At 37.1% G+C, this 25,728-nt stretch overlaps 1 protein-coding gene across 5 annotated transcripts in view; it reads left to right on the top strand.

The window, feature by feature from the left end:
* Positions 1-25,728, top strand: part of gria4a (glutamate receptor, ionotropic, AMPA 4a) — a 127,722-nt gene that overhangs the window by 66,939 nt on the left and 35,055 nt on the right. For 4 of the 5 annotated variants that reach the window (XM_017431006.3, XM_017431005.3, XM_017431008.3 and 1 more), the window contains exons 7-13: positions 322-480; positions 5,726-5,893; positions 7,417-7,521; positions 8,560-8,664; positions 17,450-17,656; positions 18,914-19,129; positions 20,893-21,053. In XM_017431006.3, the coding sequence (XP_017286495.1) occupies positions 322-480; positions 5,726-5,893; positions 7,417-7,521; positions 8,560-8,664; positions 17,450-17,656; positions 18,914-19,129; positions 20,893-21,053 (1,121 nt within the window). Of the gene's footprint in view, positions 1-321; positions 481-5,725; positions 5,894-7,416; positions 7,522-8,559; positions 8,665-10,948; positions 16,783-17,449; positions 17,657-18,913; positions 19,130-20,892; positions 21,054-25,728 lie in introns of those variants that run through there. The other variant, XM_017431010.3, reaches the window with a different exon arrangement.

Raw genomic sequence — 25,728 nt, 5'->3', positions numbered from 1 at the left:
TCAACCCCCTCGTATAACGCTTACATGTCTCAATACTCTACCTCTGTCTTTGGCTCAATCCCAAATTGATTCCTCTCCACCACCACCTCACAATGAAGTGTCACTCAGTGGATGGTCACACTCGCAGCTGTGGAACTCACTCTGTATTAAGTAGAGGCATAGATGATCAATTTAGCTCGTTGAGATTCATCTGTCGGCAAACGTGTACACACTGTGTGGGGGAGGTTTGTACACTTCCACTCTTCATCGACTGATTTTTATTTCCCCAAACTTTCTTTGTTCCCTTAATCCTTCCTTCCTACCTTCTTTGTCCTCCCCCAGGGTTTTAAGGACATATCCCTGGAGAGGTTTATGCACGGTGGAGCCAACGTGACTGGATTCCAGCTGGTGGACTTCAGCAAACCTATAGTTATAAAGCTGATGCAGCGCTGGAACAAACTGGACCAGCGGGAATACCCTGGATCTGAAAGCCCACCTAAGGTAAGTAAGATTCATAGTTTTCACATTGTAAGAGAAATGTGCTGTTGAAACATGAGTGAGCAATAATTTATGCCAAAAGATTCAAACAGACAAAGTTTTGAAACCAGAAAAAGTAATCTTATCAACTTGCAAGATGGTGGTTATCAATAAGATCATGTTCATTAACAAATTGTGTTGACAACAATATTTAGCTGTTAGCTAATCAAGAATATTTAAATTGAGCCAAAGGTGAGCAGCTACAAATACATTTAAGTGTTGGAGAAAAAGGCAGAAGTAATAAGTACAGCTCCACCATATAAAATTTGAATTAACTAGTTTCCAGCAGTAACAGCCCAGTGAGATACCAGCTTAAGGCCCCGTCCACATTCACACGGATTAAAAATTATCCTGAGTAGTGCCGTCGAGGCCTAAGTGTTTGAATAAAAGGCAACTGGAATTCTTCTTTTGTTTCATGAAGACGTTTACCCTCTCATTCTAAAAGCTCCCTCTGTTCTGATTGTGAATTGAGAATTGGTGTGTTCAAGAGTTGGTGTAGACCCTCGGTAAAGGGTGGGTCAGAGACTCATGTGAGTCCAAGAACCCTTTTTATGGTAACTGTCCAAGCTATGCCTTATAAGCCTGAAACTCCAAATCCATAATCAGGACCGAGGAAACCTTTCAGATGAGAGACAAAACATCCTCAAGAAACAAGAAAGAAAGTCCAGTTGCCATCCGTTCAACACTTAAGACTGCCATCCCCTGGATGACTGAGAATCTCACACCTAACACAGCCTTCATATCTGAAAGCTTAAACCCAGCCTAATCTACTTAACTCCTAAAATGAACTGTCAGTTTTAGGTATTTTGGTGCACATGTTTTCAGGAGGTTATTATAAGATAGTATCCTATTATACGCTTTTGTTTAGGAGATTTGCCTCTGGTGATTAAAATATTCTTTGTACTGAAACTCACCACGAAAGCTATATATACAGATTTTGCAACCAGGTGTGCAGTTCCAGGGTGACACGCTGTATTTGGATCTTTCAGAGTGTTTTGTGGTGCATTTTGTACAGCTTCTTAGACAATCAGAGCGTGACCCCAGGATATGTCAGCGGTGAGAGAGCTGATATGTTGCTTAGTGTTAAACTTACAGCAGGATTCAAAGTTTTTTCGTCACGCGTTTCTTTTCGGCACAGTATTTTTCCGTTTATTTTATCCACCATATGTCTCCAACTCAGTATTTAGGTTTAGAACTGAAGCATCTTGTCTCCTTACTTTCACTGTACATCTCTCCATCAAACACCACATTTTCTTTCCCTATTCATGTTCCTCCTTCTCTCACATTTGTGTGCCTATATTTAGACCTCCTTCCTTTCTGTCTCTGTCTTTGTCCGTCTCCCACTCCAAAGCACACCACTATTGACGGGTTAGTGACCTGAAGCCAAGTGGAGATGCATATATTAACTGGAAATATGTCCACCTACCCATTAAAAATACATCATACTGCAACTCCAAGTTACCTGCCCTCTGGCTCATAAATATCTAGTACAACAAAAAACAAAAAGAAAGAGGGGAGAAAAGAACAACACTGTGGTTGTGCTGGGTGCCATTGGAATCTTTAAATGATGCAAACATATATTTATTATATGCTTGTTATTTTTTACCCACAGGCCATTGATAATTGGCTAATCATCACTCTCATATTCATCTGATGAGTTATCATTAGGCAGTGCCAGCCGCCTCAATTGTCCCGTTGCACTAAAACATTTTATCTATTAATTGATGTAAACCAATTATGTATGACTGAGACAGATAAACACAACAAAAACATTTGGATGAACCAAAAGGAGGTAAACACAGCTGCAGTTTGTCTCAACTTTCAGAGCTGTAAATAACCACGAGAAAAAAAAAAATCTCTTCAATATAAACACAAAAGTAATATAGTTGTGAACACAGAAATGGTATTTCAATTATTAAACAGAATTGCACAAAATCAGACAACCTCTACTGGCAATAAATGCCACCAAGTTGCTCCTGGCTATTTTGTGTTGCATAAAACCTGAGCTCAGTGCGCCTCGGGGCAGCTGCTGGTTTAAGGCAGACTGGAAAACTGGTGCAATAATGTACAGCATAAAAAAGCACCGCAGAAACGTGTCCCCTCTGCATTGGAGACTAGAGTTTAAGTTAACTCCTTTTGGCTATCAATCAGAATCCTTTAACCACTGACAGAGCTTGAAATGAGCTTTTTGTGCCAGGAGATTTTGAGGAAGTATAATGAAAATGATCAGTGACCTGGCAAAAGAAATATATATTAATATCGTAAAATTTTAGCCTTGGTGCATATGATCACACAAAGCTTCTTTACAGCATGCCACCTCCAACCCCTCCTCCCCAGTCCCAACTTTTTTTATTCTCTCCCTCTGATTGGAGGATCGGAATAAGAAGAGCTTCACATGCACATTTTACCAGATTATAGTGGAGCTTTTGTTAATATTTAGTTACTCTATTAATGTTTTCCATGACTCCCGTTAAAGGCTGATTTTCTTGTTCAAATGCTCTTGGAGCAAATTTACGTTTCTTATCTGAACTTACCTGTGATTCTGTCATATTGTGTCACTTGTGGTGGAGGCAGTGTGCTGCAACACTTGACATCATCTGACTGTCAGGCATGAAGAAATGGGTACTGAAAGGTTTAATGCAACCCGATCTCTGATTTAAGTACTTGGTTTGTTTTGTTTTTATTCCATTGCATTTTATCTATGATATTCTCTGCCCTGATCTTAAATCCAACTTAAATCTTAAGTTCATTGTTCTTGTCAGGCTTGTTTACAGCCTGAGTTTAGAATACTTGGTTATGGCATGGTACACAAATTAATTAATTTGTATACAGTATATCCTCAAAGGAAGTCTATTGTTTATTTCAGTATAAACTTTAAAAACAGGATGTTTTTTGAAATTTATTTAGTTTTTGTCCAGTTGTTGTTCTGTCCTTGTTTTTGTGACTTTGTCTTGAACTTGGCATCCCTAAAGATTATTGCAGTTAATAAAATAGAAATACAATGAAGCTACAGTTTTGTTTTTTGATTATTTTTGTTTTACAAGGCAGTATGGCAGGGTAGAGGTTAGAGCTGCTCCCTTACACCACGAAGGTTGCAGGTTGCTTTTCTGTGTGGAGTTTGCATGTTTTCTCTGTATGTGTGTGAATTTTTGCCAGGTGCTAACCTCAATTTCCCCCCACTGACCTGAAAAATATGCAAGTTAGGTTAATTGGCAACTCTAAGTTTGTCAATAGGTGTGAGTGTGACTGGTTGATTGTCCTGTTTGTCCCGATGTGGCCCTGTGATGGACTGGCGACCTGTCCAGACCTCGCCTCACCCAAATGACTGCTGGAGATAGGCACCACTAGCTCCCTGCAACCCTGCAGAAAAGCGAGTAAAGAAAATGGATGAATGGATCAGACACAGAACGATATCTGAGCACAGCCGGACCCCTTTCCTCCCCTTTGTGAATCAGTCTGACTCTGCAAGACTAAAGACTACAAGTCAACATAACAATACCAAAACCTGAATTCAGATGTATGACTTCTTAATAATTCAGTTATTTTTTGTGTGAAAAGTGGGGCATGGTTTCTGTTCGCGACCATTTATACATCTGTAAATAATTGTAAATGATAAATGTATATTTGGTTACATAACTTGGGATTTGTAAGAAGCCACACTTACTCTAAAATCACATTCTGTTTTAAGTTGGTGGAAGTCATTTTAAACTACAGATTTAAAGTTATGCTGGATATTGTTTGTGAAATGCCATTTTTCTATGCCTGAAGCTGTTTCTGGGTCGCCCCTGACAGAAATGGAAACTACAACAGCTTGACAGTTTGCTCAGTTTAAATGTTTTCCATCCATTGATATCATTTGTCAGTCATTCGCCTCAAGGCAGCTACTTCAGTCTCAAAGCTGAGACATGAAAACGGGTTGACATGTTGTGGGGTACAAATCAAAAGGTGTCAATGACAGAAAGTACCTGCAGAGGTGTAGAGAGGATCTCAGCTGACTTCCCTCTTTTTTTTTTCTCCCATTTTCATCTGTTCCCTTGTTTCCATCACGATGTGAAGGCAGCCTGCTGTGTGTTTGACTGCTGCTGTCTGTGCAGCTCTCTCAGAGCCAGTGTGCGTCCTGGTTGGGGGGGTGAGGGTGGGGGTGGCTGAATATGTCCTATTGTACCCAGCAGCTCCGTAGCCTTCCTGTGATGAATTGTTGAACAGAATGTCCAGATCACATTCACTTCAAAGAGTTTCTGTTCATAAGGCTTTAAATATCTATTTTGTGCTCAAAACGACAAAAAAAAGCTTGTTTTTGAATTTACTGCTTTTAAGTATTTACAGGGTGTTATAAACTTTATAAATGTGAACGTCACTGTCAGAAGAAATTCAAGACAAAGTGAATTTGTTATACATTATAAAGAATTGTATTTAATGTAATTTTAATTGCTTTCAGCTCCTGCCCACTGATTATGTTTAAAACCAATAAGCCTGACACTTTTACCATGATTTTTACATTTATAAAAGACGATGAGTAATAATCGTTGTTTACTCGCAGTTCGATAGATGACTGAACACTTGAATATAAAACACCATCTATGCTTGTTAAAGTTAACATGAACTGTTCCCTGATGTAACCAGGCACTTTTGTCCTTTTTGAAATTTTTACATTTAACATTTTTGTTTCATTGAGAACTTGTTTCTCAAGCATCCATTTTGTCTTTTTGTGTTTGTTTTGTATTTTTGTCTGATTATGCATCTTTTTTGTCTCCTTTCCCATCATTTTTGTCCTTTAGTCTTTACACGCTTTTTCCATCTTTTTGCTTTTTCTGTCTGTCCTTCAACTTCTTCTGTCTCTTCTTCATTTGAAATATTTTAACTAACAATAAAAGTTCAGCTATCATTCAACTCCCTCTCATATTTTTTTTAGCAAATTTGAGTAAAGTCTTCAACACGCAGCATTTTACTCTATTCTTTCCTAAAACATAATTATTTTCTAGTTTACTTTTCATTTTAAATAAAAATCCAAAGGTTTTTTTAACAAACTCGTGGATATCAGTGAAGGTTTTCCCTTCCTTTTTGCTTTTTAACAACATTTATAATATTTAAATCCGCTTCTTTGTTTGCAGTATATAAAATGTTTTTATGGTGATTGTCAAACCTGAGAAACCTGAATCCAAACATACCTGTTTTTTTCTCTCCTCTCTGTTTTTTGTTTGTGCTGCAGTACACCTCATCGCTAACATACGATGGCGTCCTGGTAATGGCTGAAGCCTTCCGCACCCTTCGTCGACAAAAAATTGACATCAGTCGTCGTGGCAACGCAGGGGACTGCCTTGCAAACCCAGCAGCCCCCTGGAACCAAGGCATAGACATGGAGCGTGCCCTCAAACAGGTTAGCACAAGTTAGCTGTTGCGAAGTTTACATATACTGTAAATTAAGATTTACACAAATGCTCACAAAGATACACATGAAAGCAACTGCTCTTTTTATACTGAAAAAGTTACCAGAAAAAAAAAAGAGCTGTCTATTTTGAGTTAAATCTCAACACTTTTGAATGCCCTTGTAACAACGTTTAACACAACTTTTCTTCTGCTTTCCTTCCACCTGGTTTGTTGTTGCGTTCCAGTTGATTAATTCATATTTGAGGCATCCTTTCACTCTGGAAACTGCCCTTCGTCAGCTCTTGATGGGTTAAAATGCACTGGCAATTAGGGACACACTCATCAGATGTTACAGAAAGGGGAATGATGATGTAACACTTCATGTGATGCATTTATTGCTCATTACTCTTTTTAAAAGGGTGATCTGCAACACTATCCAGCTGCTGGCTGAGAGCACAGCTGCAGCTGCCCTCCTTGGCTGAAGCTGGAGCTCAGTGGGGGTGTTTGTTGTTCGAACTTTGGCTGCTGTGGTTCAGCCTATGCTGTCCTGTTATTAGCAATAAAACCCGCTGTGCCTTTATGTTAGACCTTCCACAAACACAACACAGAGGATCATAAATTGAGCAAAATTGATGCCATACTCATAGTAAATGTTGTTAAAGCTAATATAAAAAAAAAACAATACGTATTGATATGAACTAAAGCACAGCCGTTGCCACTACTACAGTCCCCATGATGGTTATTTCTTCCCAACTTCAGCTATAATAACAGTTACAGTTTGTTTTATAAATGGTCTGCGACCATTTTATGTTTTACAAATTTCTTTTTTCATGAATGTAACTGTGACGACTTCATACTTTGTACTAACAGTTGAGTGTACACTGACATACAGACATCTACTATAATCCAAGGCACTTTATTTATGTCACATTCACTAAACAGATACTTTTTTGAGCTGAAAACATATCTGGGGGTTATGTAGGATTCAGTATCTTGCCCAGTGAGACTTTACCATGAATACTAAGAAAGTAATTGTTCAAATCAGCAGTCTTTCTGAACACCTGAATCATTTTATAGTTCAAATTCTTGTTTTGTAAACATTTTTTTGAAGTGCACCACAAAACATGATCTCCTCCTTTTCTTCTATTTTATTTAAATTTGATATTTAAATATCAAATGTATTTCTTTTTAGTAAACACTCACTCTAAAAATGTTCCTTTTTACACATCTGTCCTACACTGTTGTCAGTGTACAAAACTAAAGTTAGTAATTGCATGCATGTGACATTTAATAAACATATGCAAAGGTTTTTTATGTTAATACAAATTTTTATCTGCCTCGTACTTTAAAGTTTTCATTAAAACATTACTGCACATTAAATTTATGTGGTGTGTGAGCCTTAAATGAATGGTCACTGAAGGTAAACTGATCATATCTATACAGAGTCTTTTGTTTTCATTTTATTAGCACTACTAATATTTTTCCAGTGCTTACTATTATATGACGCACTTTCTATTATTGTTGTAAATGCAGGTTCGCATCCAGGGCCTTACAGGAAATATTCAGTTTGATCACTTTGGTCGAAGAATCAATTATACAATGGACGTGTTTGAGCTGAAGAGCAACGGACCACGTAAGGTAGGCACCCCGCATGGATTTAAAGCTACAAAAACAAAATAAATTTGAACAAAAGCAAACATGATAATAGGATATTTCCTTATTTTATGAACTGTGAATTTATGATTTTGGTTTTAAGAAATAATTCATTCAGAATTTAATGTACATACAATTGATTTTATTCTGTCTTTCATCTTTAAAACAATAGTTCAGATCTTTTAAAATAGAATAGTTAGTTCTTCGAACAACTTCAGTTTGGCGAAATAAAGCTTTATTTTTTACCAAATTGATGCACCAATAGCTAGTCCAAGCAGGGCAAAGACTAGAGTGGGTTATTGTCATGTTAAAACAATTTAAGTCTAAAAAATCTCCAAACACTTTATGGATATTCACATTTATATACTTTGTATACACACTTCATCTTGAATTACGTGTTTGCAAAGAATTCTGTGGTTATTTGCCAGCAAAAATAGTGTACTTCTGTCAGATGTGTCATAATATTTTTGCCAGAAAAAAAACATATGCTTCTGCATGAGCTTTATTAGAATTTTAGAAGTGTGTATTTGCACCTTCACAGCAAGCAAAATTACATAAACATCCACAATTGGTTAATAAGTTTAAATCCAATAAGTTTTCATTACAGCAAAAAGCAGAGGAAAAATAGTCAGGTTCAAAGAACCTATAAATGATTTTTATGCAACAATGGCATACATAAAGCACCTATAATGAAGAAATAACATCACGTTCAAGAAACTGAATTGTTCCTTCGACAGCAATGTTGGTTTATTGAAGGTTTTCAGCTCGATCTCAATATTGTCAATAGCTCCTGTGGGAAATTTGCAGGAGGGAGCTCAATCTTTTGACTTATTCTTTTTACTCAATATGTCTTCATTTCTTAATCTCCATTCAGTTGGGTTTTTGTTGTTGTTGTTTCTTTGTTAAGTTTTGTGTTGTTATTCTTACCTCTTGCCTTTTTTGTGTCTTGGCCCTGATTTCTGCTCTAAGGATTTATTTAATTGTGTAATTTTTTTACCCTTTATCTTGTGTTCATTGCCTCAGATTGGTTACTGGAATGACATCGACAAGCTTGTGTTGAATGAAAACCCTCTGACCAACGACAGCTCAGCAATGGAGAATCGGACTGTTGTCGTGACGACGATCATGGTAACGAACCCTGTGACTGCTTCATGTTCTGTATAGTGTTGGTAGCATTTGACATTTTGGTGAAGCCATCCTCCAACAGTGATGAGCTGTGTTTTTTTCAAGGCTCCTAACATAAGTTCACCAACATCTTGCTTTCACTGGATTCACTGTGGAAATTTTGCTCATGTTAGATGATAGGGATAAGTGACTTGAGCTCAAATGAGAGATCAAAACAAATACCCCCTGTATATTTACTTGTTTTTGTTCTTAGCAAGATCAGGTGCAAATGCAGCATTTATTGAAAACCACTGAAGGCTTGATTCACTAAGATTGTGCTATGTTTAGGTTTAGCTTCCAGTTTTGCACATCATTTGATCCCCATCATCTGCTACATCTCAGCATCAAATTCACAAAATCAATAGCAAAATCAATACCTACGCTGGTACTAGCACACCTATCAAGTTTGGCGGGTATGAGCAATTTGCACTTTTTGCTTCAGATCACCACACAACATAAGTATGAACCTCCCAAGCTGATCCCACAGGTATTCAGTGGGTTTAAAGTCAGCACTACAGGCAGGCTCTCCATTCCCAAATTCTGGAGGTAGACAGTCTGATCAACCCTGCTCTGTGGGGGTGAGCATTGTCATCTTGGAAGATAGAGGTCAGTCCCAGACTGTGGCAATATGAGACTGCCACTGGCTGCTCACAGGTGCTGATAATCAGGCACCAATCAGGCACCCGACTGTCCTAATTGTCAACACCTGCGATACCAGACGCACAAAATAAGGGTCACTAGCAGAACACGATGTTTGCATTGGCCAGGAAGATTTGGCAAGTTTTACATTGGAGCAACCTTCATACTTAACTCTGCTGCTCAACCCACAAATGCATTTTCCTAACAAATGTGGCAATAGTACAATTTGATCATTTGAAATTAAGGGGAAATAAACAGTCTTCCCAGTGGTATAAGATTTATTGCCAAGAACCATTGTTACAACAAAGGAATAATCAACCAAACCTTCATCCTTGTGCTAAATTTACAAAATCAGATAACCTTAATTTGTACTAACGTACAGATTTTGACATTGAACCAGAAGCTGATGTCGACCTTTTTTGTGGCTTTTGGGTATACGTCAAAAAGCCCGGGGATGATGTACAGTGGGAAAGTTGCGTTGAGTCTTGTTAACACAGTGGAAAAATCAGATTGGAGATGCTGAGCTGTGCGAGTTGGAGAGAGTTCCCACAGCACAGCCAGGAGAGGGTGGCACTTGTCCATTTGGAAGATTAAACTAATGTCTCATTAGCAGGCAAATTTAAAACTGACCTCAAATCACCATTTAGAAATGACCTCAGTCCAGCCGTTTTTAATGATTCTCACATAGACACCGCTCCTCTACGCAGTTTAATTATTCCCTCCTTTCTTCTCCAAACACGGATAAACGAGGACTCTTCGGTGGATGTGTGCACATCCTCTGCTTTCCATTTGATGTCACTTCACCCATCTGCAGCCCCTTTTTATGGTGGCCATCTTCTTCCTGTAAATCCAATCAGTCTAATTCAATTAGGCATGCAAAATGATGCAAGTGAAAGCAACTCAAAAGACTAATTTTGGCCCAAAGATAAACTGAGCTACAAATACTCAAGCTGTGGTGATTTGGTATTATTTTTGTTTCGAGGGGCATTACTTCATCCAGAAAATTGACAAGGGTGACCAAAATATCTGTGGTTGCAGGTTCTGCAGTACTATTAATGGAAACAGTTCAAAGGCGGTGATTTGATCGTACGCTACGCTGCCTCTTGTGGTTGGAAACAGTGGTAATCAGTCGCAGAGAGCACATCCTGCAGGAATTAGTTTAGAAAAATGCAAATACGCCAACAAATGTCAAAAAAGTAAAGGGCAGAATTTAACTCTAAGAAATTCTTATCTTAATTAAAGGAGTATTATAGTAGTACTCCTTTACTGTTACAATATATGACACTGTTCATATGGCTGTTATATTTGTGCATTATATTTGTGTAAATGTAATAGATATGAGTCACAGTCCTGTTTGCAGAGTTTGTTCCCTTCTGTACTGCTGCCCAACCCCCACCCCCTCATGTCTGCTCGTGTAGTGACCTTTTCCAAACTTCCGTCCTCCCTACATTTCGGTTGTCTCTGTACTGTTTCTCTTTTAACTCATCTCTGCCAGCTCCTACATCCCTTGTTTCCACTTCCATACACCTTCACTCCCCACATGTTTCTCTGTGGATGACCTCAGCAGGCCTTGACTAACATTAGCTCAGCCACCTCCTCCTCTTTGCAGCCTCTGATGATGAGGAAGCCTCTGCTGCGACACTGATCCCGAGACAGAGCAGGAGACTGAAAACACAGAACCTCGGAAAAGGCACAACAACCAGACTGATACCGATGGTGTACAGAGACTCTGTGTATCTCTTTATCCCCCTTCATGTGTTCTTTTTTTTTTTTAATTGGCATTTTGTTCTGATTTTACTGAGATTGTTCTCTCTATAGGGATGAAAAGGACATTCATGGTCACCGTGTTTTAAGTCTGAGGTGTTGGGTTGCCTTGCTTACTGCACTCCTGCTCCTCTCAGTAGAAAAGCCTCAGCTGGATGAGAGCTCTCCAAGGATTTCTGTGCTCTCTGTTAAGGTTTTACAACTGGCTGCACAACTTTATCTAGAAACAATAAATTTACAGAATTTTCCTGCTTTTGAAAGGACAACCACCTCATCACTTTGTTCTTGGTTTTATTGCAGAGTGCAATTAACAGCGATTACATTTACAACATTTCTTTCCTTAATTATTATCATTATTCTGTCTTAAAGAAAGTGGGAGGCGAGTTTATGGGACTTGTTCTGTGCCCTGCAGTTTGCCTCCTTCACCTTTTGATTCCACACTCCTTCCATCTTCATTTTTCTGCTCTGTCACTCTGGAAATCTACTCAGTCATGCCTGCTCAGTCAACTTTTCTCTCCTGTTTTTGAGTTCTCCTCAGAGGGCCTCTGAATCACTACACCAAGCAAGAGTAGAGAAACGCTAATAATATTGAGAGGGGTATTTGTCTGAGGCAAAATAAACTTGAAAACATTGAAAAGATGCTGTTATTTACGCCTTAGCTTCTAATTTGTCTTAGACTTTCAAGATGGCTTTGAGATTGTTGGAGCTAGAACTTGACATGAAAAGTAACCAGTTATGTTTATACACCAATTTAGAGGTACTGATTGCAAGCTACTGAATCAAATATTTAAAAAAATGTCATCCTGACATTGCAGTTTGGAAGAGTTTACTCCAGTAGATGTACAGATATACTGATTGTGATTCTGAAACGTGGATATGCATGTGATGTGAGCAAACCACTCAGTTAAAGCTGCTGTAAACCACAAACAAGCTCGAGTCACATGACTGACCTACATCAGGCTGACCGCAGGCTGTGTAGGTAAACAATTATGGCTGAATTGGACAAGTGTAGAACTGAGATGAAGACGTTTAGGTGGAAATATAACTGAGAATCTGCTGCCAAATGCAAAAAAAAAATTGAAAGTTTCATTAAAGGAGCTTGGCATTCAAACATACACGATTTTTGTTAAACTTTTTATCGACCAGTAAGTTTACCGATTTAACCTAATCTTTTTTTTTATCTCCATACTTTACTCAACAAATCTGAGCATAAATATGGACCATCCCATCTTCTCCATCTTCTCCACCTCAAGCAATTCTTCCACAAATGTCACAATTGCTAATCAATTTTCAGTCACTTCATTTCTGGAAGTAAACAAACTACTTTGGCAGCCATTCACAAATTTAGCTAACAATTTTTTATTCTATGGACACGTTGAGACAAGTGTTGTGCCCATTTTGGTTCTTTATGATTTAGATTTTATTTTATTTTTTATTTTTTTGACTGGTCTTCATGAATTTGCAATGAGTACTTTTAAGTAAAATGTGAAGTTCCTGCCGTTTAGGTCAGAGACGTGCTTTTTCACTTACACCAACATTACCGAGCAAAGTGCATCTATGGGGAATGACAAGTTGGGTGTCATGTACCTTTTCTCAGTTATTGATATGGAAATTCTCATTTTTTTATAGTTGTACTTTCACCTCAATATAATATATCAAACAAAAAGATATGTATTTTTGGTTATTATGGTTCAAAATGTCACAGTTTTGTTTTTCAGAGACCTGGAAGAAGTGGTTTCAACCTACAACAGAGTAAAATTTAATACTTTCGAAATAATTAATTTCTCACATGACAAGATTAGTAGATTAAGTTTTATCAAGGGTTTGATATAGCTTATCCCGAATCTTGAATACTGTGCAAGAAGTTTAAACCATTTCTTGAAATTTTGCCTCGAAGCAGTCAACTTTAGTGGTCTTGATCAATGGTTCCAACAATAAAGCAGCCAACGTCCAAAGAAAGATTTTAAAAGACCTTCAGAAAGCTCCATGAATGATTGATTCAAACTGGTTTAATAAGATTACAAGAAAGTCTGGAATAAAAATATGAAAAATAAGGGATGACTCAAGACTTTTGCAGAGTTTTGTAGCCTACAAACCTCTGGGCTGCAGCAGCTCACAGAGTCCCACCAGTCGAGCAGCACTTCATTGCTGCACACTGGTGCGTTTTCTGTTTCCTAAATCTTCTGATGCTTTCTGTGAAAATGGAGTATTAGTCTTTATGGGTAAATAGCATGGAGACAATGAAGCTGACTCACTGGCCACACATGAAGATGATGTGCCATAATTACAGTAACTGCCTGCTAAATGGGCTAAGTGAAAAGCTCACTGACTGAAGCAGATTGTGAGTGACTGAGCGCCTGGCTTGCCTCTCTGGTTATCCGAATAGATTTCTCCAAGGCTAATTAAATGTCTTGGTGGCCAGCAAACTTTTACATGACAGTCTGGCTTTTTATAAATGAGAATCTGTTTGGCAGGTCAAATGAATAACTGGATACTTAAGTGACTGTCCAGTTGGATGGCTGTTTTTTATTTTATTTTATTTTGAGTTTAACTGGCTGGCCGACTGAATTGGATAGTCCTGCTTGTCTTTTTGGCTCCAGTCTGGAGTGTTTCATGTCTTATCAGCGTCTACCATTTGCTCCCACAAAGTTTGTTTCCTTCTTTAACCAATGCTTTTTCCTTCCCAGTGTTTGTTTAATCCCCAACCTATACCCTCTTTTAGTTTGTCTCCTCTTTTTGCTTCATGTTTATTTTTGTTACATTCTCTGTCCAGATCTCTGCTTCATTTTTTTTCGTCGCTTCTGTCTGTCCTTTACACTCCCTGCAGCCATCTTAGTTTGTATTCTGATCGCCTTCATCTTTCTACTACACTTTAATAAGACCAGAACACCAAACACTCCTTTTTTTTTTCTTTCATCTTTCTACTTCTTGCCCTGCATTTTTTTTCTCCTTCAACCTTCTGACTTTTGGTCTTATTTCTTCTTCTTTTCTCACCTCCTCTCATTTCTTTTTTCTGGCTTTGCCCTGACTCATGATGCCACATTAAGCAACACTAAAAGATGATGATTTAATCCCCGAGGCATAAAAATTAATGCACAAACAACTATCACTCAAAGGAAAACAGTCACCACCAGCCCTGCCTTTAAACTAACACAAATTTATGTGGAGGAACAGGAAAATAAACCTTTAAGGAGATTTAAAGTGAATTAGCTCCAATGTAATGTGTATCCATTTATTTCTTTTCATCTTTATTTGTTCACTTTAATGTTCTCTGATGTCAAACATTTGACCTCCTTTTAAAAGTGTTCGTAAGAATCACTTATTTCTTGGTTCTTTCTGTAAGAAATCCAGGTTATATAATGTGCATTAACTTTTATTCAAATCAAAGGAGAACTAAAAATAATTCACACAATTTCTATTTTTGTTGCTTTTAGAAAATGAGTTACAGAAACAGATGTGGAGCATTTTATTTAATTTCAGTTTACTTTATTTTGTCATTTTTTTGCATCTTCTCTCATGTTGGCAATGTTCTTAGTTCTGACAGTTTTTATTTCTCCAAGTTGATATTAAAACAAATCTTTTTGAACATGAGTCACTCATTTTACTGTCCATCATTTCAATTCACCAAATAAACTGAGCAGTTTCCTTGAAAGATTTAGTGTAAAAAAAAACAAAAAAAACAAATGATCTGTAGATATTTAACATAAGAACATAATGGGAACTAAATCATAGTTGCACATAAGTCAAATTTAAAAAATAACCTATAATAGGGTTCGAGTTTGAGAGATAATCATTTTGTATTGAGCTGAATGTAGCATGTAATATTCTTAATAAACTTTCAATCCACTAATTTTAATTAAATATTTTCTGTTCTGCTCTTTATTTCTGCTGCAAAGCGGCATTAATGGCTCTGTGGAGCTGTTAGGGGTTGGGGGGGTTTTTTCTTCCTGTTTATTAACATTATGATTCATGTTGAGTCAATAAAAGGAGCCCTGGGAACTGCTGATGTGTCTGAAGAAATTTTGGGAGGAATGTTTTTGTTTGCTCTGACGATCAACGTGAAGCGTGGTCTTTTTGTGTTCGGTGGTGATGACGATGTTGATGTTGGCGAAAGTGTCAAAAGGCAAAAAAAGGTCTGTATAAAATTAGGGTTGAACTTTTAATTGTATGGAGGAAATTTGTTTAGTTTTGAACATGTCATTATAATAAATGAATTATGTTTCATTTTCTTTTATATTTCTTTGTGCAAGATTTCAGAAACATCACAGTACTTTAAACCAGAAGAAGATGAGTACTTTTTTTTTTAAACTGAACTTAAATTTAACTCAAAAACTGTTCATCTTTTGAAACATAGAAACAATATTACAAAAAAATGAGTGGTTGTTGTTTACAGTAATCAGAAAACAAAAAGTTTAACCTTGTGAGATAGTCATTTTGTATTTAGCTGAATGTAGCATGTAATATTTCCAAAAGATTGTATTTTATTGTGTAATGGTATATTTTATTGTATTCACTATATAGATCCAGTGTGTTAGTATAATAAACGTGAAAGTTCAGATCTTTTGAAGTGTGAGCAATTAATATCTTACTTTTTGTAAAAAGCTCTTTAAACTACCTCAGTTTGGAGAAATAGTTTATTTCTGTTCAGACTAATTAACTAACTGCTAGTTTAAATGAGAACGAGCCCCAAAATGGATTCCTGACATTTTAAAAATAAGTCCAGTTTTTAAACTTTCATAGCATCATATGTGAACACTTTTATAAAACTCTTACATCTGTGTCAGTTTTACCTTACACAAGTACTACAGGAGAAGTTTTATGATATGAAAGTGCTACAGCAAACTGCTGCTGCTATTTGTCTGTGCATATAACAGGTGAATTTTATGTAAAAAGCTATGTCATGTAAAACGTCATTGCTATAAAAGTTTTAAAATTGGAGACGTTCTGAGATAGAAGCAGTCCACTTTGGCCTTGATCCCACTCAGACTAGACATTAGCTCGTCAGTCTGGTCAGAATTAAACTCCATTTCTCCAAACTCAGTTTCTTTAAAGAGCTGTCTACAACAGGTAAGCTATTCCTTGGTCATAACCTTTCCAAAGAACTCCACTTCAAATGATTTAATAATTTAAAACTTGTGAAATGAACACTTCTAGCAAAGACCAGCAGAGGCTCTAATTCTGTAGGAAATTACTTCCTGCAGAATTAGACAAGTCACAAAATTATTCCACAGTTTCTTTAAAGTCAAGATAAAGTTGAACTTTTTAAATCTTCTAATTGAAAAGAGTTGGTGCAATTTTTATTTGAATTCCAGACAAATATATGTAAGGGGTTTTTATTTACCAAGTAAAAGACATTCCATTCATACATCTCTGTTGGTTTTGTTGGAAGTGTTCGGCTCTGATTGTAAGAGTGTTTTTAATCACGCTGCCTGCCTGCCTCTGAGCTACACTTGCTTTCACTGTAATTTAATTTCCTGGATTGAAGATTCTTCTGTATATTCCACCTGGATCTTTGTCAGAGTGGTCTTATTGTTGGTTTGACCCTTTTATTTCAGTGTGAAAATCCTTTCTGATTAAACTGTACTTGATTTGAAAGTGAAACAATTTCCTGACTGAAGAGTTCAATCCAAAGCATATTATTGTGTTTTTTTTGTTTGGTTTATCTTTATAAACTGTTTAATAAAGGCCTGTTTGATTATTTCAATAAGATTAGTCTGATTAAAAAGAGCTTGAGAAGATTTTAATGGGCCTGCTTTCATGTGGATTACAGTGTGAGCAGCCTCGAGCGTAAAAACCATAACAGTCCGCTTCTGAAAGATGCCTTGTCATTTCCAGCTCTGCCTGGGTTTATGTTCTTTATAGATCTCTTACACGCAGAAATGTGTTTGTCTGTGTTTACTTCCATATTTTCTTTAATCTTTAAATGCATGCACAAAAATCCATCTACCTTTTAGCGCACGAGTGAGCAGCCGCCTCCTTTCTGTATTTCTGTCTCTTTTATTCACTTCTGTCTTCTCAGCTGGAGAGTTGCACTGAGTCAAGCGGAGGTCCCAGTGGAGTCACATAGAATCGGATAAAAGCATAAAACAAGATGATGGATGTCAGGAACTGAAGATATAAAACACCAGCACTAGACAATGTCTTTTAAAAACAAATATTTGTCTAATTTTATCAGTAGTGCATTTGTCCCTGTTAGAATTTGGTAGCTATGTGTTCTTCTTAGCATCTCCGTTTTCACTTTTCTTGTTCGTGTGTTTTGTGTCCAACCAAGCTGCTGGTTTCTCTTGATCCCTGCTGACATGTTCCTCCAAACAGCTGTCTTTCTCCCCTTATGCTGGTTTTCCAGGAGGGTCCGTATGTGATGCTGAAGAAGAACTGGGAGCTCTACGAAGGCAATGACCAGTACGAGGGATACTGCGTGGATCTAGCTTCAGAGATCGCCAAACACATCGGAATAAAATACAAGATCTCCATCGTGCCGGATGGCAAATACGGAGCCAGAGACCCTGAGACAAAAATATGGAACGGCATGGTTGGCGAGCTTGTGTACGGGGTAAGGAAGGAAATGGGATAGATTTATTCTGCCCATTAATGATTTAATTCATTTAGCGTGAGCATGTTGTTCTAATGAAATCACAAAGTTTTAAATAAAAGCCATGATCAGAGGCAGATATATGAGAAATCAACACCTGACTGACAAAGGAATAACAGAAACATTTTTTCTATGTGGAGTTTGTACCTAAGCTCTCGGTTAGCTGTGAATAAGCATCCAGTGATGCTCTCGAAAACTTTGTGAAGAATCCAGGTAATCTGTTGGCAGGAGAAACCCCACATGGCAGCCACTATTTTCTCCATGTAGATGGCTTTGGTTTCCTGCACTTCACATAAAACATTCACCACAATAGTCTAATTCCTCATGTGGTATCGCTGACAAAACACAGCTTTAACTTCCCTGCTCTGATGTGATCTAGCAGCAGAGTGAGAAAGTCTGGCCTAGTCTGTATATGTCTAAATCCAAAATTTAGATAATAATAAACATGGACAGCATATAAAACTCTGTATCCTTTGTTAAATCAGAAAAATGAAACACTGTTCACTAAAGATGGTTATAGATTTTTTCCCACCCTGATGGGATGGTGCATATTCATTCAGAACAGAAGTGCTGTGTGATATTTAGATGATCAAACTGCAGTATTCTGATTTTTTTTTTTTAATCTCTTTAGTTCAGTTAACAACAACTAGTGTTTAGCCCTGATTTTCTACACAGTTTGAAAATATCAGTGATCACAGAGTTCAGAGAGTCTGTAAAAACATCAGAGTCTAATCTTCTGAACAGTTCTTTCTATTTAACTGGTTTTATTTATTCACATCAGACCTGCTTTACGTGTCACTAATTATTAAAGCTCATTTCAGTTACAGCTGTAAATATTTAGACATGAAGATGTTCAGAAACACTCAGGGCTGCAAGAACATTTAAGACTCTTCTACAAATTGTGTGTGAGTGTGTGTGCTGTGGCAACATGCAGACATTTGTTAGACCTTGCTGACTAATTTATATTCTGGATGTGTTACTTTCAGGCCAATGTGCTGTATGAATTACTCCTCTGTCATTCTGCTTTGCCCTCTTCATTTTTTTTTTCAACCTTTCTCTCTTCTATTTCTTCTCCCTCCTGCACCACTGGTTCTTCTCTGTGCTTCTTTTTTTTTGCTTCGTTCATGGACACCTCGTGCTACTTTTCCATTTAGTCTCTGCAGAATTAATTGTATAATAATGTGACCGAACTGAACTCCCCTCCCTTCTTCTTTGCAGAAAGCAGAAATTGCCGTGGCCCCACTGACCATCACTCTGGTGAGGGAGGAAGTGATTGACTTCTCTAAGCCCTTCATGTCTCTGGGAATTTCTATCATGATCAAGAAGCCCCAGAAGTCTAAACCAGGCGTTTTCTCTTTTCTGGACCCGCTGGCTTATGAGATCTGGATGTGCATAGTGTTCGCTTATATTGGAGTCAGTGTTGTCCTGTTTTTGGTGAGTGGATACTGCAAAAAAACCATCAGCTCTTAAGATGGATTTTAGGACTATATGCAAGAGTCACCAAAGTCTCAAGTTCAGAATGAAAGAACAAGAGTTTTATTTAAATATCTTAGTGAAAATTATCAACATCCTTAAAAATAATTAAAACGTTATGTTTATGTTTGCACAGTTTATGTTTAGATGCTTGTTTCAGATAGTATAATAAGTCAGTTTTTAGATTGTTCTTTTTTTCAAGTGAAACAATAGTTATACCAGCTTACAATGAAGGAGAAATCATATGTATAAGAGTCCTGTGTAGCAGAAATAACATTAAAAACAACAGTCTTGGTTTGATATTTGTCCTTCTGGAGACTCTTTATTTTTCTTACCCCAATAAGCCATATGTTCTTTAGCACCGTTGGATCATTAATTCGTTACTGAGTTTAGTTTCCTGACTTTGCTTTGCACTGTCTTTAGTTTAAATTAGCATTTTCTTCTTCAAGTCTTTGTTCTGTACGAGTCATATTTCTTTTATAGTTGTTTTGTCCGTCTGTGCTCTGTTGTTTTCTGGAGTTTGTTGTCACAGTCTGTAAATGTTCTCACGCTGGATGATGACCTCACTACACTCTCCATGACCTGCACGACATATTAAAATGTGACTGAATCACAGCTTGTTTTTTTTCAGTGTCAAGGCATTCAAGAAGTTGATATGCTTTTCATTTGTCAAATAGGTTTTTCATGTCCCTGAGACACTCCTGCACCCTCACTATGCTCTATATACCCACCCTGACACAACTCTTTTGAACTACATACTAGAAGATCACCCCATGCTAGCTTGATGCTATTACCATAGGTATCATGACTGCGCTTGGTTGTATCCTTGACCGGGTCACATTCACAGCTGTAGCATAGCCATGAGGCCAGCATGGCCAGTTCAGCTTCAAATTCTGAATGACAAGCCTCACAGGCGCACTGGCTGATGTTTATGCAGTAGCAAGGTTGTCATCCAGCCTAACCTTTATTTCTAGTTTCCCAATTCACCCCCTGTCTTTCACTCCGCAATCAGCTCACCTGCATTTACTTAGCTACCACCTCCACAAGTAGATATGCTTCTTGGTTTTCAATGTTTTTGGTCAAATCCTCTGTTTATACTCAGCTTGTCACTATGTGTCTAACCATTTACTTTTGGCTTTTCAGCTTCTGCTGCACTTTTAGTTGTTTAATAATGATATGCAGTGCTCCTGGCCCCTTGCCTTTAGTACTCTAGTCCTGCATTTGGTCCTTCTTTACTAAGGATTGTGGCATTTATGCAAGATATATGCAAATATGAATGTGAAATATTTAATATATTTTCATTCTCAAGTGCAAGATGAAGGCAGCTAAATTCTTATGCTTACACCAGGGTGTCTGCATGAATTTCATTTTACTTCTTCGCCTTCATTTTTACTTTTACACACAGAAAGATGTTCTACAAGGTCTTCCTCATACTATTTGGTCTGATTTTCTTGAACAGTTTTCTTCTTCTGTTCCCTCGCTTCATTCTGATCTCAATTGTCTGTACACCGATTTAATGATTAGACCTTAGTTATCTGTATTAGCACATGGCTTTACCATCACAGCTCTGCCTAATTCAACTTCAACTTTGGTAATCACCAACACAGACTGAAAACATAAATGTAGATATTAAAAAAAAAAAGTATTTGAATTTACTTCCACTGTTTTTTTTTCGTGATGAGCTTGAAAGTTGTCTAATCCCTTTTGTTTTTCTGCTCCGCCAGGTGAGTCGCTTCAGTCCGTACGAGTGGCATGCAGAGGAACCAGAGGAGGGGGCCGCAGAGCAGGGCCCCACTGACCAACCTCCCAATGAGTTTGGCATCTTCAACTCGCTGTGGTTTTCTCTGGGAGCCTTCATGCAACAGGGCTGTGACATCTCGCCACGGTGAGTGAGGGAAATATGGTCTGTTTAAGAACACGTGCGTCAGACTAATACTGATAGTACTGAAGGCTGCACATGGGGCGTGTGTGTGAGAGTGTGTGCTTGTCTGTAATGATAGCACGCTGTAGTAAAAGTCTGTGCTGATTCAGTGTTGACAATGTGAATCACCTCTCTTCGCTTGGCACTTTCCAGGTTTCCAAAGAACCTGTCTGCACTGCCAAAAAAAAAACTGTACGCTTCAGACGTTTAAATCTTGCAAAAAAACAAAACAAACACAAAAGCATGCTCACACATGCAAGCAAAAAAAACTTAAAGGTGATAACACCTGCACACATTTCAGCAGTCTTAGCCACATGTGTCAGATGTAGCAGATGATTTAGCAGTTTGCTAGGTGTGTATAAATGTTTAATGCACTGAAGAAGAGGCAAAGTCCAGCTGTATTTTTAGAATATTTATAGGAATATGGCATTTTATAATTGATAACCTGAGAATGCAGTTTAGTGAAATATTCATGGCCTGCATCGTCAAGACCATAAGGGAGCAAATCTAAAGAGAGGAAGAGCAGCAGGGAATGCTTCACACCAGGACAAAACAAAATGCATCCTTTCTCCTTGTTCCATCATACACTGCAAAAACAAACCACAACAAACTGTTGATGTTAACATTTAGCCTAATGTGTCTCGTTGAAATACTGCAATAATGTAATCAAGATGAGGTATTGATTAAAATCACATGGAATTTAGTACTATTTAACATTCAACAATTGTAATAAACATACTATGGTAAACTTGAATTATTTTTACAAAAAAGACCCAAACAACTTCAGTTGTGCAAAACTACTTGTCTATTACAACACTGCACATAAAAATAAATGTGCACTTGTGTCCAAACACATGAATTCAATTCAACTACTCTTTCCACTAATGGCATAATAGCTTTGGAGATCCATATTACGGAAATGCAATTAAAAACTTAATATTTTTATTGATAAAAAAAACTTTCAGGCTCACCAATCTACAATGACTTCTGTAGAGTTGTTTTACAGCCAAGCATCAAAGATCATGATTTTGCGTTTGTTTTTCTTTCTGCAACAATGACCCTAACAGCTCTGCAGAGGGAGGGGAATGAGATTAATCTGCATGTGAATTTAGCTTTAAAACATTTCTTGTTTAATTAAATTTTATATCTTTCAAGAAGACTGTTTAATTTGGCTGATGCAACAACAAACGTATTCATGTTTTGTCTAAATATATGTGGATTGTTCGATTGCTCAGATTATGTTTTTACTCTTTGCTTTCATCTGATTTATTTTATTAACTTTTCGGTGTCTTAAAAGCCCTCCCAAAGACGGGTGCTTCAAATGAGCATTTTGCCACAAGCGTTATAATTACATTGAAGAGTTGTTTTTGTCATCTTGGCTGTTATATCATATTATATCAGTCCCTGTTTAGGTGACTGAATATAAAAGAAAAAAAAAACAGATCAACCTATTAAAACCAAACCATTTGTACATAAATAACATTTGCAGCAACACATTAAGGCTTCCTTGACACACTCAGTATTTTAAACGACAAAACTATTTCTCAGATTTGAAAGTTAAACTACACTAGACTACCTAAACTACAATAGATTTTCCTAATATTAATTTAAGTAAATCTTACATTTCTTGGTAATCAAAAAGGCAGGTTAACTAATCAGCTTAAGAAAACATACAATTGTATTTAGCATCATTTTTTACAATGTAAATAAGACCCTGCAGAAACAGAGGGCTTATTTGGTTTAATATGTTAATCTAATCTGTCTGAATTATTGATCCTTTATCTGACTGTTTGTGTAAATTGGAATCTATGACTCTGCCCGTGGCTCTGATATATCACCAACCTAACTGTGTTGTGTATTGATAAATCCACGGCTCTGTCCACAGCGCTGAACTAGATGAAAGATTTGTGATTGGGCTTTTTTTTTTCCTGGAGTCCTTTCATTCTTCGGCTTGGATCTCTCATATTCTACAAACTCAAGTTTTTACAGCACTATAAATGTTTGAACTCCATTTTGTACAAAACCTCGCGATGACAATCAGCAAAGAGCAACAGGATCATAAAAACATATTTCTATCTTCAGTGTTTACAAAAATATTTCCAAGTTAGTGTGATCTTTTAATCACATTTGTGCTTCTAAAACCAAAATCTTTCATGAAGAACTAATAACAAACAGTTTTTTTCTTATGGATTCTTAATGTAACCAGATGACATGTTTACCTGAATTGACCACACCAGCCTCTGTTGCTATGGTTACTTCATCTTAACATAGCTTTATGCAGTCCAAAATATCACGGCAATTAAATCTTATACCAAAAAGCCTCAAGCAGGATAAAAGTACTAGCCAAAACCTGTTAAATGTTCCAACAAATCTAAAGTAATTCTGCCTTAACAGAATCATTTTAAGGCCAATTCTGTCCAGCTGAAGACTTTTTTTTCTATTAAGAAAAAAACATTTTTGTTGAGAAAGGTAACCTTTGCTTTTTCTGTAACAACAACAGTCTTAACTGTTTTTGCAAGACTTTCTTCTCACATCGCCCTCAGTCTTGTTTTATTAAGGACTCTTGTTGCCAAAACTAGATTCCACCAAACATATTTTCACTGCATTCTCATTAAAATTACATTTTGGGGGGTTGAAAAACAAAACTTTCTCATCAGCTGCACAAACTTCGATTTCTTCTTCCTCCTCGTGCTCTTTCGTCCATCTCTTTCACAGTACCGACACCTGTCGTCTCCCTCTTCTCCCCACTTCACTGAGACTGACAGGCCAATTCCAGCCTCAGCACACAAAATGGAAAACACCCACATTTGCTGCAGCCACACACAAGCGGAGAAACATGCAAGTTGAGAGCAGGGATACACAGACACTTGTGTTTTATTTTGTTTTTTTTACACACACACGCATGCAGAGAGAAAAAAACGCCCACTGTTCAGTTGCTCGACGATCCCTTGCACACATGCAGACTTCTCCGTCACTTGCAGCAGTTCTTGTGCATAAGCTACAGCTGTCATAACAATAATGTGATACTTCTCACAAAGCCAGTGTTCGTCAAATAAATCACTGGGCTATGTCGACTCTAATACAGCACAACTCCTCCATAGGCTGGGATTACTGCAGTCATAAATGCCAGATTACATTTTTACAATGAGAAATCTGTCACTTATATGGTTTGTCCTTCTCTGCTTCTTTCCTTTTTATCTACTTGACTTTTTAAATAGGGCAGGACGTTTCATTGCAAGTTTAAGTCTGAGATGTTTGCCTCAAAATGACAGCTCATATGATTTTCTTATAGTCAATACAGTGTTTAATAACTAACAATTTAAGTCTCTTGAGATGAGCCATATTGGTTTGACTGATACTGCAGCTGTATTTGATGCAGGAGGCTTTACTCCCAGGATGGTAGAGAATAGAAACACGCTGCACATTTTTAATCAGACTGTGCAACCATCTTTTTTATGCAGACTAAAGCTTTAGAGATGTACACCTCACAAAGTCTAAATTAATAATGTGTAAACATACTGACTATTTACAATAAGGGTTATAGTTGTTAAAGTACAGAAGACAGTACTGATTTTGCTCAAACTTGTTCTCTTAAGTCACAGTTTGTCCTTCATTTTCAGTTACAGATTTGTGTTCTGTTCTGCAGCTGATAGGAGGTCATTTTTGTAGTTTTACTCGTTTGATGTCTTGTTTAGAAATTATTGAACCTGGAAGTAAGACCTCATTGAACTTCTTTTGTCACTAAACCTAAATGATCATCTGTTGCTTGCTCTTATACTGTTAGTTATTTTGTATGCACAGTTTACCTGATCTGAGGGAACGGATTTTGAATCCATGTGCACGATTTAATAAACTGATCAAATGTAATCTTATGACCTCAAATTTTGTTTCTAATGAGAAAAAAAACGGACAAACTATTTTTAAGAGCTATTATGTTTACCTTCTTACATTGAGAATGATGGTATAACTGTGATTCATGTTTTTATAACAACAGTGTGCATATATGTTCTGATCAAAGTAGCACAGTCATTAGCACACTCCCTTACATTAACCTGTTGCTGCAGGTTATAGTGAAGGACTGAAAGAGGAAAATGATGTAAATGACACTTGTAATCTCACTTCACAAGAGATTAAGTGTTTATGGCATAAAATAATGATTTTTCTAACATGTCTTAATGGCCTCCCCTTTATCTCCTTTTCATTTTCATCTTTTTCATAATATATTTCAAACTAAAGCTTGAAGAAGTCAAATTGTGTCGCTTTCAACGTTCCATTGACTCAAACTTCTAATTATGTCAAAAAGAAGCAGAAAAAAAATTAAGAAATAATGGGCCAAGAATTTATCATTTGATTTATAGATGAAAGTAATAAATAATAGTGCCAGCCAGGCTTTTGGCATAAATTTATGTGATGGATGAGTCACTAAAACACAGCGCTCTGCGGAGATTAGGGCCTTTGAAAAGGAGACATGTCATGCAGAGCATAATGTCACATCATTTGTCTGTCTCCTCAGTTCATTTTTATCTGCCAGTTTCATGTTCACTTTTGCAAGCAGGTAAAACCCAACCTGAAATAATAAGTATGTTACAAATCTAAAAAAGCTGAAAACACTGAAATCAACCAAAAACACTACAGTAAC

Source organism: Kryptolebias marmoratus, linkage group LG2 (genome assembly GCF_001649575.2).
Source record: "Kryptolebias marmoratus isolate JLee-2015 linkage group LG2, ASM164957v2, whole genome shotgun sequence".
In the NCBI taxonomy this organism is placed as follows: Eukaryota; Metazoa; Chordata; class Actinopteri; order Cyprinodontiformes; family Rivulidae; genus Kryptolebias; species Kryptolebias marmoratus.
Note: the sequence above shows the minus strand (reverse complement) of the source record. Positions and strands in the feature narration are given on the sequence as shown.